The following is a 14936-nucleotide window of genomic DNA, read 5'->3' on the forward strand; positions in this document are numbered from 1 at the left end:
CGAAAAAGCAGTCTCGTCTTCACTAGTTCTTCATTTTGGTTCGAGCTACACATAAATATGATACACTTGTAATTTACAAAGCCTTCTGTTGATTGATGAACACCTAAATTTATATTTGACACTAAATCTTAATGAAAATGTCGTCGTCATTAACTGAAAATGAAACGCGAATGCCTTTTTGATGCAGATTAGCAAACTAAGTATCTCAGAAATTACAAGGAAAAAAGAACTTTAGTACTTAATACCTAATAACGTTCTCTTAGAAACCATCCCATTTTAGTATTTTCCGCTACCCCCATTCAGATGATAATTGAAAATGTATGCTTGAAGTAGAGAATACAATCGGGAAATATTTCGGAATCCCCGGAATTTGGAAATTCAGGTTTTCCAATCCAATTAATTAGAGAGAGTGTTTTGGTCTGAACTTAAACTCTTTGGATTTCTCATTTTTGAGATTTTGACTGAAATTTTTTAAACGCGAAATGAAAAGGGAAATTACATATTGCACAAAAAATAGTTTTAATATTGTAATCTAGACGCATAATGACTATAGATTAAGAAAACAACAAGAATTTTCTGCAGATAAGACGCACAGTCATTACGCCACGCTTCCATGTAGCGCAGCTTGTGGAACTACGGATACTATAAGGGTTAGTTCAGATATCTGCAATTAGTAATTATCTATTCCATCGTAGTTAATTTGATTGATTGACAGGAAGAAGCTAACGGGAAAGTTGAAGCTTTAATTAGTAGTAGTTTGTACCAGGCAATTATTCAGTATATTTAAAGTTACGACATAAATAGGTAAAAAATTCTAATTATATTTTGTATTTGTTAAGATTAGTTCTGAGTGACTTTAAGCAAAAAAAATTATAATGTTATTGACACAGAAGGCCAGAAGATATCAATCAACCAATTATTACAAATCAGAAATCGGAGGTATAGTTTGGTAGTTGCAGCAAAGATACAAATAGTGAGATAATAAAGAAATTCGCAGTAGCTTTACATTATATTCGCTAATGTGTTTTGGAATTTGATTATCAATTTCTCTCGATGTCAAACCTATTGATTATAAATAGGAATATTTTGTAAACCGCAACTTTGGAGATTATGAAATAACTTGCACAAGTTGTGGTTCGTAAATCGTAATTCACGACCATAATCAGCAAACTTGAACAGAACGGTATCGGAAGGGGTTTCCACCAAGAAAACATATTTTGTTCGAAATGTAAGGTAAAGTTGTTGGTTTATTGTCAAGCGTATCACGATTCGTGTTAATACTTATTTAGAAGCTTCTAATACCTTTAATTTGATGTTTTGCATGTAAACTAACGAGACATGTTTCTGTTAAGCCAAAGTCCACATTAATATATAGAGCGATGTAGGCTGCGAGTATTCAAATAAATATGAATTTCATCTTCTGAGTTTGCTAATGGATTAAATTGAGAACAAGCAACTCAAAATATCAAAATATGATTACGGATATGCACTGAGCTAGTTTTTTAGTGTTTAGCTTCCCACAAGCAAGTTGTTCAACTAGTCAGTTGCAGTCAGATCATTCAGCCATACCACACTTCTACTCGCAATTATTAGTTCTACCATGATTTGTGTGAGATCAATCGAGAGCAGATCAAGTTTTCTGGGGGGGGGGGGGGGGCAATTCGCTATTGAACATGAGAATTCAGGATTTCTTTCTGATTACTATTCATTGCCAGGCCTGTGAGACGTCAAAGTTCTCCTCAAACAGCGATTCATCCAGTTCCCATGATGGGGGTAATCTTTGATTTTGAACGATTCCTGTGGGTTCTGCACTACGCATGTATAAACAAGCGATCGTTCCCATTGCATGTTGGCCATTCACTAGTCAAAGTGAAGCCGAATCTCTTCTCACATGAAATAACGTTAAAAAATAGCTGAATTCTTGCGATGAGTACTATAAACTTTTGGAAACTGGGTGCTAATACCTCTTTTAACTTCTGAGTTATTATATGACTACTTTAATTCCTATTTGAAGAGTTATGAAAATGCCTCAATTTAATAGTTTCCCAAAATTCATTTTCACGCCCACAGAATGTCTATTAGAGTGGCTAGATTGCTTCTCCTATTCTGTTCCAGCAAAGATCGTTATTATGTGTGTTATTACTCATAAACGAAAAAAAAGACAACTTAGAAAGCTATAATAATATCTGAAAACGTTTTGTACTTACATGTTTTTCTGCAAAGATTGGGGGCTTTCGACTTCTCCGTATCTGATACATCCTGAACTGAAACTATCTATATATATTTGCTAACCTGCGCTTCCCTGTAAGACGCCCCAGTAAAACTGATGTTGATATTATACAATCCTCAAACAATATAGGCGGTTGTTCACCGTATTGCAATGCACCGATTTGCGTAATATCCTTTTGCCTTTGACATCCCACTCTAAGTTTATTCCATGTTCGAATGCTCTCAAATTGCCAATTATGATATCACAACGGTTTCGTGAGATTGTTATTAGCAATCATATTAAGCGATATCAAACAGGGACTGAAATGCTAAGAGAAGCAAAAGCGATTTCATTTATAATGGGGCAATTTTGTAAGTTATTAAATTTAATTCACATTATTAGCACAGGTAGGTACTTATAAAGTGAAAGCATGAAACTGTAATGATGAGATAATCGACCTATTTTAAAAATAAAATATCTTGAGTTAGAATACTTTTGTTAATGTAGTGAACTTCAAATCCATTGAAATAGCATATAGCATTCGTTATTTTGATTACTTCGTTCCACCTGCGTGTATCTGAGAAGATCTTCGATAATTTGTTCCGAAATTCAACAGTTTAGACGTTTTCTTTATGATTTTATTATGCTTTCAAAATTAAATTTGAAAAATTAAACAAAAATTCCTAAATTTGTTCAGTTAAAATATCATTTGCCACCACAATTCGCCTCAATCTATTAAAGCCATCAAAGCAAATATTAATTATTCCTTAGCTTATAACTATACTTTGCTGGTATACATTCTTCTTCACTCTACTCAGCTGATCGGGATCAATGTCACCACCTTCGTCTTCGTCTAAGTCGATTAATAAACAAAGACGGCTATATAATGCGAGCGAACTGACACTGAGCATGATTTGTAAGCATTGGCACTGTGGAGGCAAATCAGAACTTTAATAGCAGAAATATAAATTTTTCCAATAAAGTGCTATAAAGTCGCGTCTAACTAGCGGGGATTTTGAAACGAGGAAAATTGAATTAACTTTGTTTAATGATATTTTGAATATGAACATAAAACTGCATAGGGACGAAAACATCAATTTTCACCACGATTAAAATACTTTATTTCCCTGCAGGTGTTTCAGGTGCCCACCCTAATCAAAGGCAAAAACCTTTACTTTAACGTCATCACCATTGGCAATAACCGAACCATGACTGTCGAAGGTGGGGGAGTAAATGCCACTGTTATTCAACCAGACCTGGCAGCTAAAAATGGCATAATTCACATCATAAATAGAGTCTTGGGAATTCCATACTCTACTGTTCTGGAAAAAGTTAGCACTGATCCTATGTTGAGGTGAGTTAATTGACATTAAAGATGCTGTTCACAGAGCAATTTCAATTTAAATACGGCTTTCAGTTTAATAATCTTGTTTGCTTAATTATTTTCTAACGCCGCATTGCATCTGGCATGAGGATTGGACCGGCTTTGTTCGCGTTTTTAATCAATTTTTCCAAAGCTTTTATCGTGCCTTGTAGCTTGATTTCCGCCGCTGGGACCCCCAGATTTATTTACCTTGAAAAAGCCAATTAAAAGGGCTTATCGCTTGTTTTACCGTTAGGAATGAAAATAAGATTTGTATATCTTCATTTGTCGACGGTAAATAAAGTGTCATATCATTACACTATAATGAAAAATCTCCATCACTGCACGAAATACATCTCGATGCTGCTGCAAAGGGTACGAAAAGGTATCAAAGTGACAGCACAAAACAGATTTGCAATACCCTATGTATAGTATCTAGTACTAATTTATGAGTATCGTTGGAGAAATGAAACCCTATTCTGACTCGTCTACAATCGATTTTTGTGCCACATTTTGCAATCTTAACAGCATTTTCCCAGGACCTCCAGTTATTCACATTAAAAGGATTGTTGAAAGAATCCAAGAGAGCCACATCCTTCTCAACAGGTTTTTCAACAAATCCACTTATTATTTTTTTAACAATTAGTTGAATGTTTTCATGCTTATTTACGGAACAAATGCGAAATGTGATACCTTACGACTGATTGAAATTAGTCGAAAAGTATGAAACGAGTGTAGACAATTTCGCACGTGTTAATTTTGTTATTTTCCATAAATTCAATCAAATATTAGTGAGTAGGAAAATCTTTACGTGCACGAGTGTGGCAAAAAAATTTACCGGACCCAGGTTAATGGTCACAGCTGGGCACTGGCCGCAATGATTTTTTTACAACCAGCGAAACAGTAGGCACATTTTCATTTCCTTCACTTTCTACTTTTTCTTCAATTTTCCTACCCGAATGCAACGTTTTTCCGCCCATGATCGGAAAATTCATCTCAGGCAGCGGAGAAATCACTTTCCGATTCCTGTTACTTTGTTTTCCCATTCCTGCCCCGCCAAATAATCACGCGAAAATCTATGAAAAATGTCAATACCTTTGGAAACATATGTTCCATATTGCTGTGCAAAAATCAAATATAAAATAAATATTTTGTGGTATTGAAAATGTGATTAAAAAATCCCTCCATGTTTCCAGGCGCTGCTTTGAAAAACACTAGTTTTCTGTTTTGTAACGTAAACAAATGTTGGTACACTTAACACATGCCACTTTGTTTTGCGTGCGGTAATGCCACTTTACCGAGCGTTCGTAGAATTATTTTTCCGACTTCTGAATTGATATTTCGCAACATCTCTGTGTGCAACAGAAGATTCGACAAATAATCAATCAAAATCCGTTAAAAAACTTTCTTCACAGTGAAACCTTTGATTTGGGTCAAATGCAGTTCTTCAATGCCCAATTAAATGACACCAACAAAAAGTTCACCTACTTTGTTCCCCGTAATAAGGCCTGGCAAGAGGCAAGAGTGGAAATGCCCTCCGCTATTAAGAAACTGTTCATGTACGACTACGCGTATCATGTAAGTTGTCTCGGGCACTTTCTAGGAGCATTCAAATTGAAATATTGCACCTATGAAGGCACTTTCGACTCTTCAACGCCACCTGGTTATCTCCGATGACGTCTTCACTATGGAGAGGATCAAGCAAATGACCAAGACCAAACAGACGGCCAACCAGACCAATCGGACTAACATTCATCAACCTCCCGCTGTAGAATTGCCCACATTAAGAGGGTCGCTGAAGATATTCGTGGAGGAGAAATTGGACAATAGTACGTATTTGTTTGTTAATTTATATAGACTTTACTCATTTTCATCGTCATTACCCTCATTTATGATTTTTTTTAACCGTTTTTGTAATTTTTTCTTTAGAATCTGGTACATATGCAAGTAAGTTTTTGTGTGTTTGTGCTGGGAAGAGATGCAAGGTTTTCTTTCTTATCAATTTACTGACTAAATTTCGCATCAGCCACCATCACCTCACCGTCTAAGCTTTTGAATGGCATTTTTGTATATGGAACACAAAAATAATTATATTATTTAATATAAAACGGTCAATTTGTGGCCGTAGATACAGCACTTACTAGGAAATCGTGCATGGCAATAGACACATTTTAAAAATCAAATAGGTTAAACTGAATAATTCACTTTTTCTATGTCTGAAATCGAATGCATTTTTCGAATTAGCCCATATATTTTTTATGCATCAAAAACTTGTTCGACAGTTCAAAAAATGTTCCTTAAAATTTTTTGCTTTTTGTACATGGAACTTCTTCAATAAATAAAGCAATAATCATGGGATGGTGTTAAATTGAAAAATATTAACATTACACTCTGAGGTAGTGGACTCAAGAACTCACAGCATCGAAAACGAATAACAAACTCTTTGTATTTAAAAAAAAATCCGTATGTTTGGCTGTTTAAACCTTCATTTTCTACTAACATTCGTATCGGCCTGTAACTCAAAATTAATGTTACCCCTGCGTAGCATATATCCGTTCTTTTCTGATGCAAAACATCGGATGAAGCCAAAATATATAACGCACACGACAACTATAATTACTAGTTATGCTAGCAGTGTTATACAGGGTGATTCCAAAATTGGGGTTATCCTTTCACTAACAAATAAGGCTTTAAAAAATAAGATTTTTTTCCTTTTGGCGTTTGTTCGATATATCAACATCAACAAAAATGCAGGGTGTGAGAGTTTTATTTAAAAAATAAAAATTCATTAATAATTTCCGAACCACTTGAAATAATTAAACGAAATTTTATACGTGTCAATAGCTACGTGGGAGGGAAATTCTTTCAATAAATAAAATTATTTTTGGCTTTGCCAATGGCGGGCGTATAAAAAAGTTGCTTAATATTTTTGAAATAAATGGCACGCCACTGATTTTACTAAAAATAAAAATTATTATTGAATTAAAAAATTTTTATTTTGATTTTCATATTTTTTAACAGTAAGTTCAATTGATATTTAGAAATCTAGCCAAAACTGAAAAGTTGTTTAAACTTGTTAGCTGGCTAAAATTATCAACTTGATAGTTCCAATGCAATTTGACTATCAGTACCACCTACAAAATTTTGTTTACTCATCTCAAGTGGTTTGACAATTATTAATAAATTTTATTTTTTAAATAAAACTTTGACACCCTATATCTCCGTTGACGTTGATATTTCGAAAAAGCGCTAAAAGAAAAAGTCTTATTTTTTCAAGCTCTAGTTGCTAATGAAAAAATCATTCCAACTTTGAAATCACCCTGTATAGCTGTCATCTTAGCCTAATCTTCATATTGTAAACAGAGTTAAAGAGTCACGACATCGGCACAGTGTTGGAAAACAATAATTTTAACACTAAAAGCAGCAATTTTTGATATTACATTTTAAAATTCATTTGAAGTCGCATACTGTAATTAGAAATATTCCATCCGAATACCAATAATAACTTCTTACCATATAATCAGAAGATCCGCGTTTGATGATGAATAATGCATAGAGACTATGAATCAATGGAAGAAATATTTTAAACTCAGCTTGAATATTTTAAAGAGACACAAAGTTTTAGTATCATTAAAAATAATTATGTAAAACCCCCATTATTGGGGTGGTTCACGTCGGGTTTTCCGGCACTCGAGCATTTAATGAAGGTCTATTCACCATTTTTTACAGTTTTTGAATAGAGCAATATAATGTTTTGAGATAAATTGAGATAGTTTGAGATTAGTTAGGTGTATCAAATGTTTTACGACTGCGTTCTGAGATCTCAGTTAAATCAAAATGAAAAGAAATAGAAACCTGAAGAAACTCCATATATTGTATAAAAAAGTGGCGAACGTTTCTCCTTTACATGAAATCTTGCATTTGTGCACACATCGCTTGTGATACCCATGTTTAAAAGCACTACTCGCATTCTACAGTGCGCGGCAAAAATATACAACAAATTAATTTATAGCTCAGCCAGTAACTTTTGGAAAAATTGCCAGACAAACGTTCATTTCTTTGTGATTTGCCGTCTTCTAAAGAAGAAATGAAATTTCCAGATCTAACAGAATTAGATGTAACAACAATGCGATGTTTCACATGCAGTGCAGGAAGATAACCCAGATGTGTCCTTTTCGGTGCAGCCATGCAGAACGGTAGAGTCGTTTCAAATAACGAAGCTTTTCCAACTAGAAAAGTGAGCCGTACAAGAGCAAAAATTTCGCAAGCTCGTTGCAAGCTTTGAGAGCTTCTCACAATTTCCCTGTACGACCAACTTCGACGCTCGGCTATGGAGTAATAAAGACGCCGAGGTTTCTCGATCCTGCGAGTTTCCTGGCAATTAATCGATATTTGTGCCTAGCAAAGTTCTCCTATCGAAACAAAATTTTCGAAAATTTACAAGTTTGGAATTTTGAACGTCAAACTATTCCCGCCCTCCTCCTGGGATATCACAAGAAATACTTTACATCTTTATTTTGCATGAGCACTCGCAGACTTTAACCCAGATAGATGAAAAATTATGTCTTTTCAGTGAATTTTATAATTTTTTATTTAGTTGCAATAACTAAAGGTAAAAACATATATTTTTTTATTTTTATCACATTATACATTAAAAATATCAACACATTTCATTGTTAACTGCCCCTAAGTTGGTTTTGAATTTAGTCTTAAATTTCGATACCGCTTGGTGTTCAACTCAATATACAGAGTGTCTCATAAACCTATCGATAAACTTTCAGGACATGTAAACCTTATAAAAACAAACATTTAGATAGAATAATGTTAAGTCCGAAATCGCTTCGTTTCCAACAAAGAGAGTGTTTAATTTTTTCATTTAATATTTTTTAAATATTTCAAAAACAGTTTTGGACAAGAATTTTAAATCAGGGACACGTTATGGCAGGATAAGTGTGCATATTCTGAAGTAGGCAGAATATTTCCACTTACACCGGTGACGTTCGTGCAGCGGTTCAATGGGAGATTTTTAATGAAAAAATGGTACGTCGCCGACTTTTTTTAATGTGTTTTTTTTATATACCATCAATTCTTAATAAAAAGGGCTTCTTAGTGTTTTGTTGCTCGCGTAGCCGTTTTAAGGATAAAGAATGATTTATCATTCCTGTGCCTACCAAAAAACCGGTATAAATTTCCAATTATAATTTTTTTTTAATTCTTTAGGATAAATTAATTTAATTTTTTGTAGTAGAGGTAGAGGACATGAAGACAAAAATGTTTGTGTAATAAAATATATTCACAAATCAACAACTTTTCTTGATAGGCTTAGTTCACGATTATAACAATGAAAGCTCGCTCCCAACACAAGAGTTACTATTTATCGTACCCGAACTGAATGTCTTTCACAATATTTTAAGGCAGAAAGCGAATTTTGTTACGGTTATAACCTAATTAGGCTTTTCCAAGGAATGAAGCAAACTAATTCGTTGATTCACCAAAGATTCATTTAAAAGCAGTCTTTCTATCTAATAATAACGAAAAGCCGTCTACTTCGATAGGTCACGCAGTGAACATCAAAGAAATGTATAAAACAATGTCAACGTTAATTGAACTCATCAGCTACAAAGATCACAACTTGATTGTCTGTGGTCATTTAAAAATTATTGGTTAAGCCTTGGGCTTGTAAGGCGACTTTAGAAAATATTGGTGCCCTTTGTGTCTGAGGGTTGAAGAGCTAAAAAAAGATCATTATATACAAACAGAATGGCCAGTTAGAGACCGATATGTCCCTGGTCAAATGAATATAAAACATAAATATCTGGTACCCTCAGAAAAAATTATTTTACCTCCGCTTTACATAAAATTAGGTTTAGTGAAAAATTACGTCAAGACAAGACTAATGTTACCTGTAAACATTTATGCACCACTTTTCCCGGTTCCTATAAGGTAAAATTTGAGGAAGTCGTTTTCATTAATCCCCAAATGAACAAAATGTTAAGCGATGGGATATTTGAAAACCGACTTTCATTATAGTGAAAAAACTGCTCGGAACTCAGTACAACTTGTTATCACCAAATCCCTCGGCAACAAAAAAAATTAATATTACAAACAATTAGTTGCTGATTTGCTACATAACTTTTAACGAATGGGGGGTGTCAATATATCCCTGAAAGTTCATTTCTGGCACTCGCATCTTGACTTCTTTTCAGAAAACCTGGAAAAGTCAGCGACGAGCAGGGCGAGCGTTTTCATCAGGACTTTAAAATTTATTTTTGTTGAGCAAAATTATCAAGGATACTGAGTGCAAGCTAACTATAGATAACCATTGCTGTTTTTTGTAAGAGCACAGATACAAGAACATAAAAGAAGAAAGCTAAGCCACTTCATTTTAAATTTTTTAAACATTTTTGTACAATTATTTCTTATAAATGAAAAATAATATATATTTCCGAAATGTAACGTGTTGAAACTTTCCCATTATTTTGTTTAAACTTAGAGCACCTCACTCGTTAAACAAATACACTTTTTATTGCAATGACAAAACTTTTGTAAACTAATGTTGTTTCACTTAGGAAAATTTAATTTGGATTTTTCAAAAATATTTAATATTGAAAAATAGAAAATGGTACGCAGATCTGATTTGTGATCATTTCACTGGTTGCAACTGATTATTACACGTATATACACGATGTCCCGTAAGTTAACGATATCCCTTGAAGAGTGGATAGGCCAACTCAAAATAAGTCTATTTAACTAAACTTACTTTAGTTGAAAAGTTGATAATGGCCGAGGTACAGGGGCTTTTGTAGTAAATTTGCAGTATATTTACCAAAAAGTAAGACAGCAATAATTATTTGAAAATTTATAGACAACAAATTTGCATATATCATCAGCTTTAGATGCCTTTTTCTCGGAAAACGTTTTTTATAGCGACTTTAATAGGATATATCTTTTTTAAGCAGGAAAGGTGATAGAAAAGATTTGTCTAGTCCAAGATGACATACAGCGTGGCACAAAAAATTTTTGACAATTTAAATGAGTCCTAATGGCCGCTTGTGGGGCCCTTTAGAATCGTGAAATGAAATTTGTGTTCATCCTCTCAAGAAATTCCCGAATAAAAAATTTTATGAAATTAATTCAAAGTAGTGGAGATATATCAAAGAAAATGTGATTTATTTTTCACCTTTGACACCTTGTATTTCGGTTATTATCAACTTTTGGGCAAAAGCAAGTTTAGTTAAATCGACTTATTTTGTTGAGTTGACCTATTAACCCTTTAAGGGATATAGTTCACTTACGAAATATCCTGTATGTTGAACATTAAATTGAACGTAAATAGGAACAAAATTAAACAGGTATTTGAGGAAAATAAAGATAAAGTAAAATTTGGCTGTGAGATTCGAATCAAAGCCGACAAAGGGAATAAATAGGTAAAAAAATATCCTATTTTTGAACAGTTTTTTACCATTTATTCCACATGTTGATTGTGACTCACATTTCAAATCCAAAGCTCATTTTTTGCACAGTTTCTTCAATAATCCGGTGTATTGTACGGGTATTTATAATTAATTTAATTCTCTGCTTATATACATACACACATATGTGTACTAATCAGTTGCAACCAATTGAGTGACTACAAAGCATTTTGCAATTTCATTAATTATTACAGTTATAATACCTATTTCTGTGTGAACGCTAAAAATTCCAAACTTATACAGAGATTAATTCAGGCTTTCAGGAGAGAAAACGCGTTTCTATCAAGTTCTAAAATCAATTATTCATGAGAAAAGATGGGCAAAGAGAAACAAATGCTACGTAGCAAATCATTATTAATCTGGTGAAGACGGCACTCTGTCTATCTTCTTCATAGTTTCTAATTTTCTCCAAATATTTCGTCAATATTATGTTCGATTCGCGATAGTTTCCTCGAAGCAAAATGCGATGCAAATAAAAATCTCTTTTTCGAAATTGCTTTGGTAAATTATAACTCATTCCTACGTCAAATCTATGGTATTGATGAGTAATGCATGTATCATATTCTCCCCAATAAACTAAAACACATTGAAATGCAAGAATTGCCAATAGGTACATTATTGAGCAAATAATCAATTTTCTATGAGACAAAATAGATGTTATCGCTGTCAGTGGAAGAGTTACTGAAACAGTACATCCTAGGGATTTAAATTGTAAATGTTTTATGATTCTTGAGCTTATCAATGGTCCTCTTTCAAAGGGGTCACGAAAAATTCAATTTTTCGCTCTAGGCGAATACTGAACAGGCTTATAAGGATTATTTTTTGCCTTTCGTTAAGTTAGTTAAGTACCGGAACGTTTTACGTTTAGCATTTATTTTTCAATACATTTCATTGTTTTATCACTTTTTAGTGCACCTAACACCAATATAACACAAAACTTATCATTCTAGGTTTAAAACGCAATTACGGCTCAGGTATGTATTTCATATAGTAATTCAGCGCATTTCGCCTGTTCGTATAATAATTATTTCGGTCTGGATCATTGTAAAATATTTCGCTTGCATAAAGCCTAAATTACGAGTTTTTCGTTGCTTTCAAAGGAATGATGAATACAAAGCCGAAAATCGCAAAAATGGCATTACAACACTAGCCTGGGGGGCAGTGTTGTAATGGATTTGGTTCAATTACACATGCCTGGTTTTGGCATAACGTACATCCTAAATTTGAAAAAATATATACATATGCTAGTATGAATTATTATAGTTATACAGGGTGGCTCAGTAACTGTGTTACAACACGATATCTCTGTCATGGTTAGAGATACTCGAAAATGTTCAGGAGACAAAATGTTTAGTTTGATGAAATGCATTGTATGGTGGGTCTTTATTACTTTTACTACTTCCAGTTGTACCGGAAGCCACTGTTAGCTTCCTTATTTCAAATAAAACATCCTGTGTATTTTAGCATTTTGAGATCCCATACATTAGTGACAAAATAATTGTTTGGTCTTTCTAAATCCTAGACGTTATATTTTAACCCCATGCTTTATGATTTGTGGCTGCGTAAAACTCAGAAGCACGCCTATCTCTTCCTTTACTTTTTCCTAACACTAGTAACACATCTACGAAATGATTAACTATTCTTGATAAAATTTTACAAGTTTTAATATTGAGTAACAATAATTCAAATAATTTTTGTTAGCTGTGAAAAATAGAAAGGATACGTCCTGTAAGAAATGAGAGTAATACCATCAATATTTTGAGGGCGGTTGCATTAAATCCTCACGTATCTTCTAGACAATTAAGTCAAGCTTCAGTTTCAAGAATCTCAAGTGAAAATAAAATGCATCTGTATTATATTATACTGCTTAATATAGAAAATAGAACACCCCGTAAAAATTGGTTTTATTTAAATAATTTTTGGTATGCATTTTGTATATGAAAACACAAAAAACGATTAAATTTTCAGCCATATGTATCAATATATACATATACGAGTTATCAGGAATTCTAGTTTTTTTTTGCTATAAAAATTACAATAAAACATCAACAATATGGCTACAAATATCAATTATTGATGTAGAGTGTGCTTAAAATTTTTTTTTAGATTAATCAAATATGTCTAAACGCAAAATGCAGCGAAATTTTCATGAATTGAACAAGTTTGAGGAAGTGGATCTACGAGAGGCTAGTCGGTCATTTAGAGAAATCACCACTAGATTAAACCGTAGTGTAATCAGTATAGTGAGATGTTGTCAGGCATGGTCCCAAGAAGAGCAAACAGGCAAAAGGAGAGATACTGAATGACTCCGAAAAACTACAAAACATCAAGATCGCCGCCTTCAAATTATGGACCTGAGAGATAGGTTCGTCTCTTCGACGACGCTGGTGAATCAGTAATTTGCTGAGCGCGAAAGGTCCAATAAGATTTGAACCATTTATAGCCGGATAAGAACTTTTGTACTATTTTCCTACCATCTGCATTTTGTGTTACCATTCACCTTAAATCACCGTCACAATTGACTACAGTGGTGCAAAGAACGAATACATTTGAATCTGGAATGAGAGAATACCGTATTTTGTGACGAATCTATATTCTGCTAGGGTATGCATGATGGTCGGTCAAAAGTAAGAAGAAGACGAGGTGAAAGACGGGATCTTCAGCTTACAATACTGAGGCATGTTCATTAATCTTTGGAAGTAATTGTTTGGGGTGCTATTGCATATGGTAGCAGAGCACCTTTACTTTTCATTAGAAACAGTATGACAGTCTAAGAATATATCCAAGTAGTCCTGGAACCTCATCTCGTGCCTTATCTGGAAAGTATTGTTAATCAAGTTTCCAACAAAATAATGTACGACCACATGTGGTTAAAGTGACTATAGACTTCTTTCAGCAAAATGGAATCAATTTGCTACCTTTTCCACCTCGATTCCAGACCTCTCACCAATTGAACATGTTTGGAATATCAAAGGTAGAAGGTTGCATAATTTACCCCATCCCCCACAACCCCTAGTGGCACTGTGTCATGCTGTCCAGTTAGCCTGGAATGTAATCTCCCATGAGGACATCATCAATGCATTAGATACGTGCGTAGACGTGTTCAGGAATGCTTAAGATACCGCGGAGAACTGACAAATTATGAATTGTTTTTTGGTTTTTAACAATTAAATTTGTCTAGTTTTTTAATGAAGTATTTGTTTTAGTGTAAAAAACATACATAGCAAAACTTATTTATATAAAACCACTTTTACGGGGTGTTATGGTTTCTATGTCACGCAGTATATTTTAAATCAACAGAATGAAAACGATTTTATAAAGAAGTTGAATTTTTGTTACTGAATTCATGAAAAATTAGCTCAAAGTGATGCATTTCTATCAAAAGTGCTATTTTCAGACGAAACTATATTTAAAACCATTGGGGCTATGCATCGTCACAGTATGCACAGTATGCATTACGGATGTGCAGAAGATCCTAGATGGATACAACTGTACGGTTCTAACTATCGTTGATCCTTAAATGGGTGGTGTGGTATAATCCGTGACCATTTAGTTGGACCACCCTTTTCTAATTAATACTTTTCCAACATTGTTGGAAAATAGTAAATCTAAATTGTTTAAATTTGACATTGCTTTTTGGACATCCCGTATAATATTTACAAAAACTTTTCCTTACTTACTCCTCCTTACTCTATCATGGATGATTAGCATGTAAACAAAGTTCAAGCTAACTATTGAAATAGTCGAAGATTTCACATTTTGCAGAAATTATGGTTTAACAAAATGTGCAAAAAAGAGTGTAATTATAGGCGTGCTTCTAAGCTCTATGCAACTAAAAATCACATATGCCATTTCAACATAAGGTTTGGGAATAGGGAGAACTAATAATCAT

The 14936-nt window shown here is 33.7% G+C and overlaps 2 protein-coding genes across 5 annotated transcripts in view; both read left to right on the forward strand.

The window, feature by feature from the left end:
• Window positions 1-14936, forward strand: part of Fas1 (fasciclin 1) — a 146849-nt gene that overhangs the window by 129635 nt on the left and 2278 nt on the right. For 2 of the 4 annotated variants that reach the window (XM_066285163.1, XM_066285166.1), the window contains 4 exons: window positions 3343-3563; window positions 4988-5150; window positions 5209-5401; window positions 11995-12018. In XM_066285163.1, the coding sequence (XP_066141260.1) occupies window positions 3343-3563; window positions 4988-5150; window positions 5209-5401; window positions 11995-12018 (601 nt within the window). Of the gene's footprint in view, window positions 1-3342; window positions 3564-4987; window positions 5151-5208; window positions 5402-5501; window positions 5520-11994; window positions 12019-14936 lie in introns of all 4 variants that reach the window. The other 2 variants (XM_066285164.1, XM_066285165.1) reach the window with 2 other exon arrangements.
• Window positions 1-14936, forward strand: part of LOC136340826 (acyl-CoA Delta-9 desaturase-like) — a 147327-nt gene that overhangs the window by 102739 nt on the left and 29652 nt on the right. The gene's annotated exons all lie outside the window — the stretch shown is intronic.

Source organism: Euwallacea fornicatus, chromosome 8, assembly GCF_040115645.1.
Source record: "Euwallacea fornicatus isolate EFF26 chromosome 8, ASM4011564v1, whole genome shotgun sequence".
Taxonomy (NCBI): domain Eukaryota; kingdom Metazoa; phylum Arthropoda; class Insecta; order Coleoptera; family Curculionidae; genus Euwallacea; species Euwallacea fornicatus.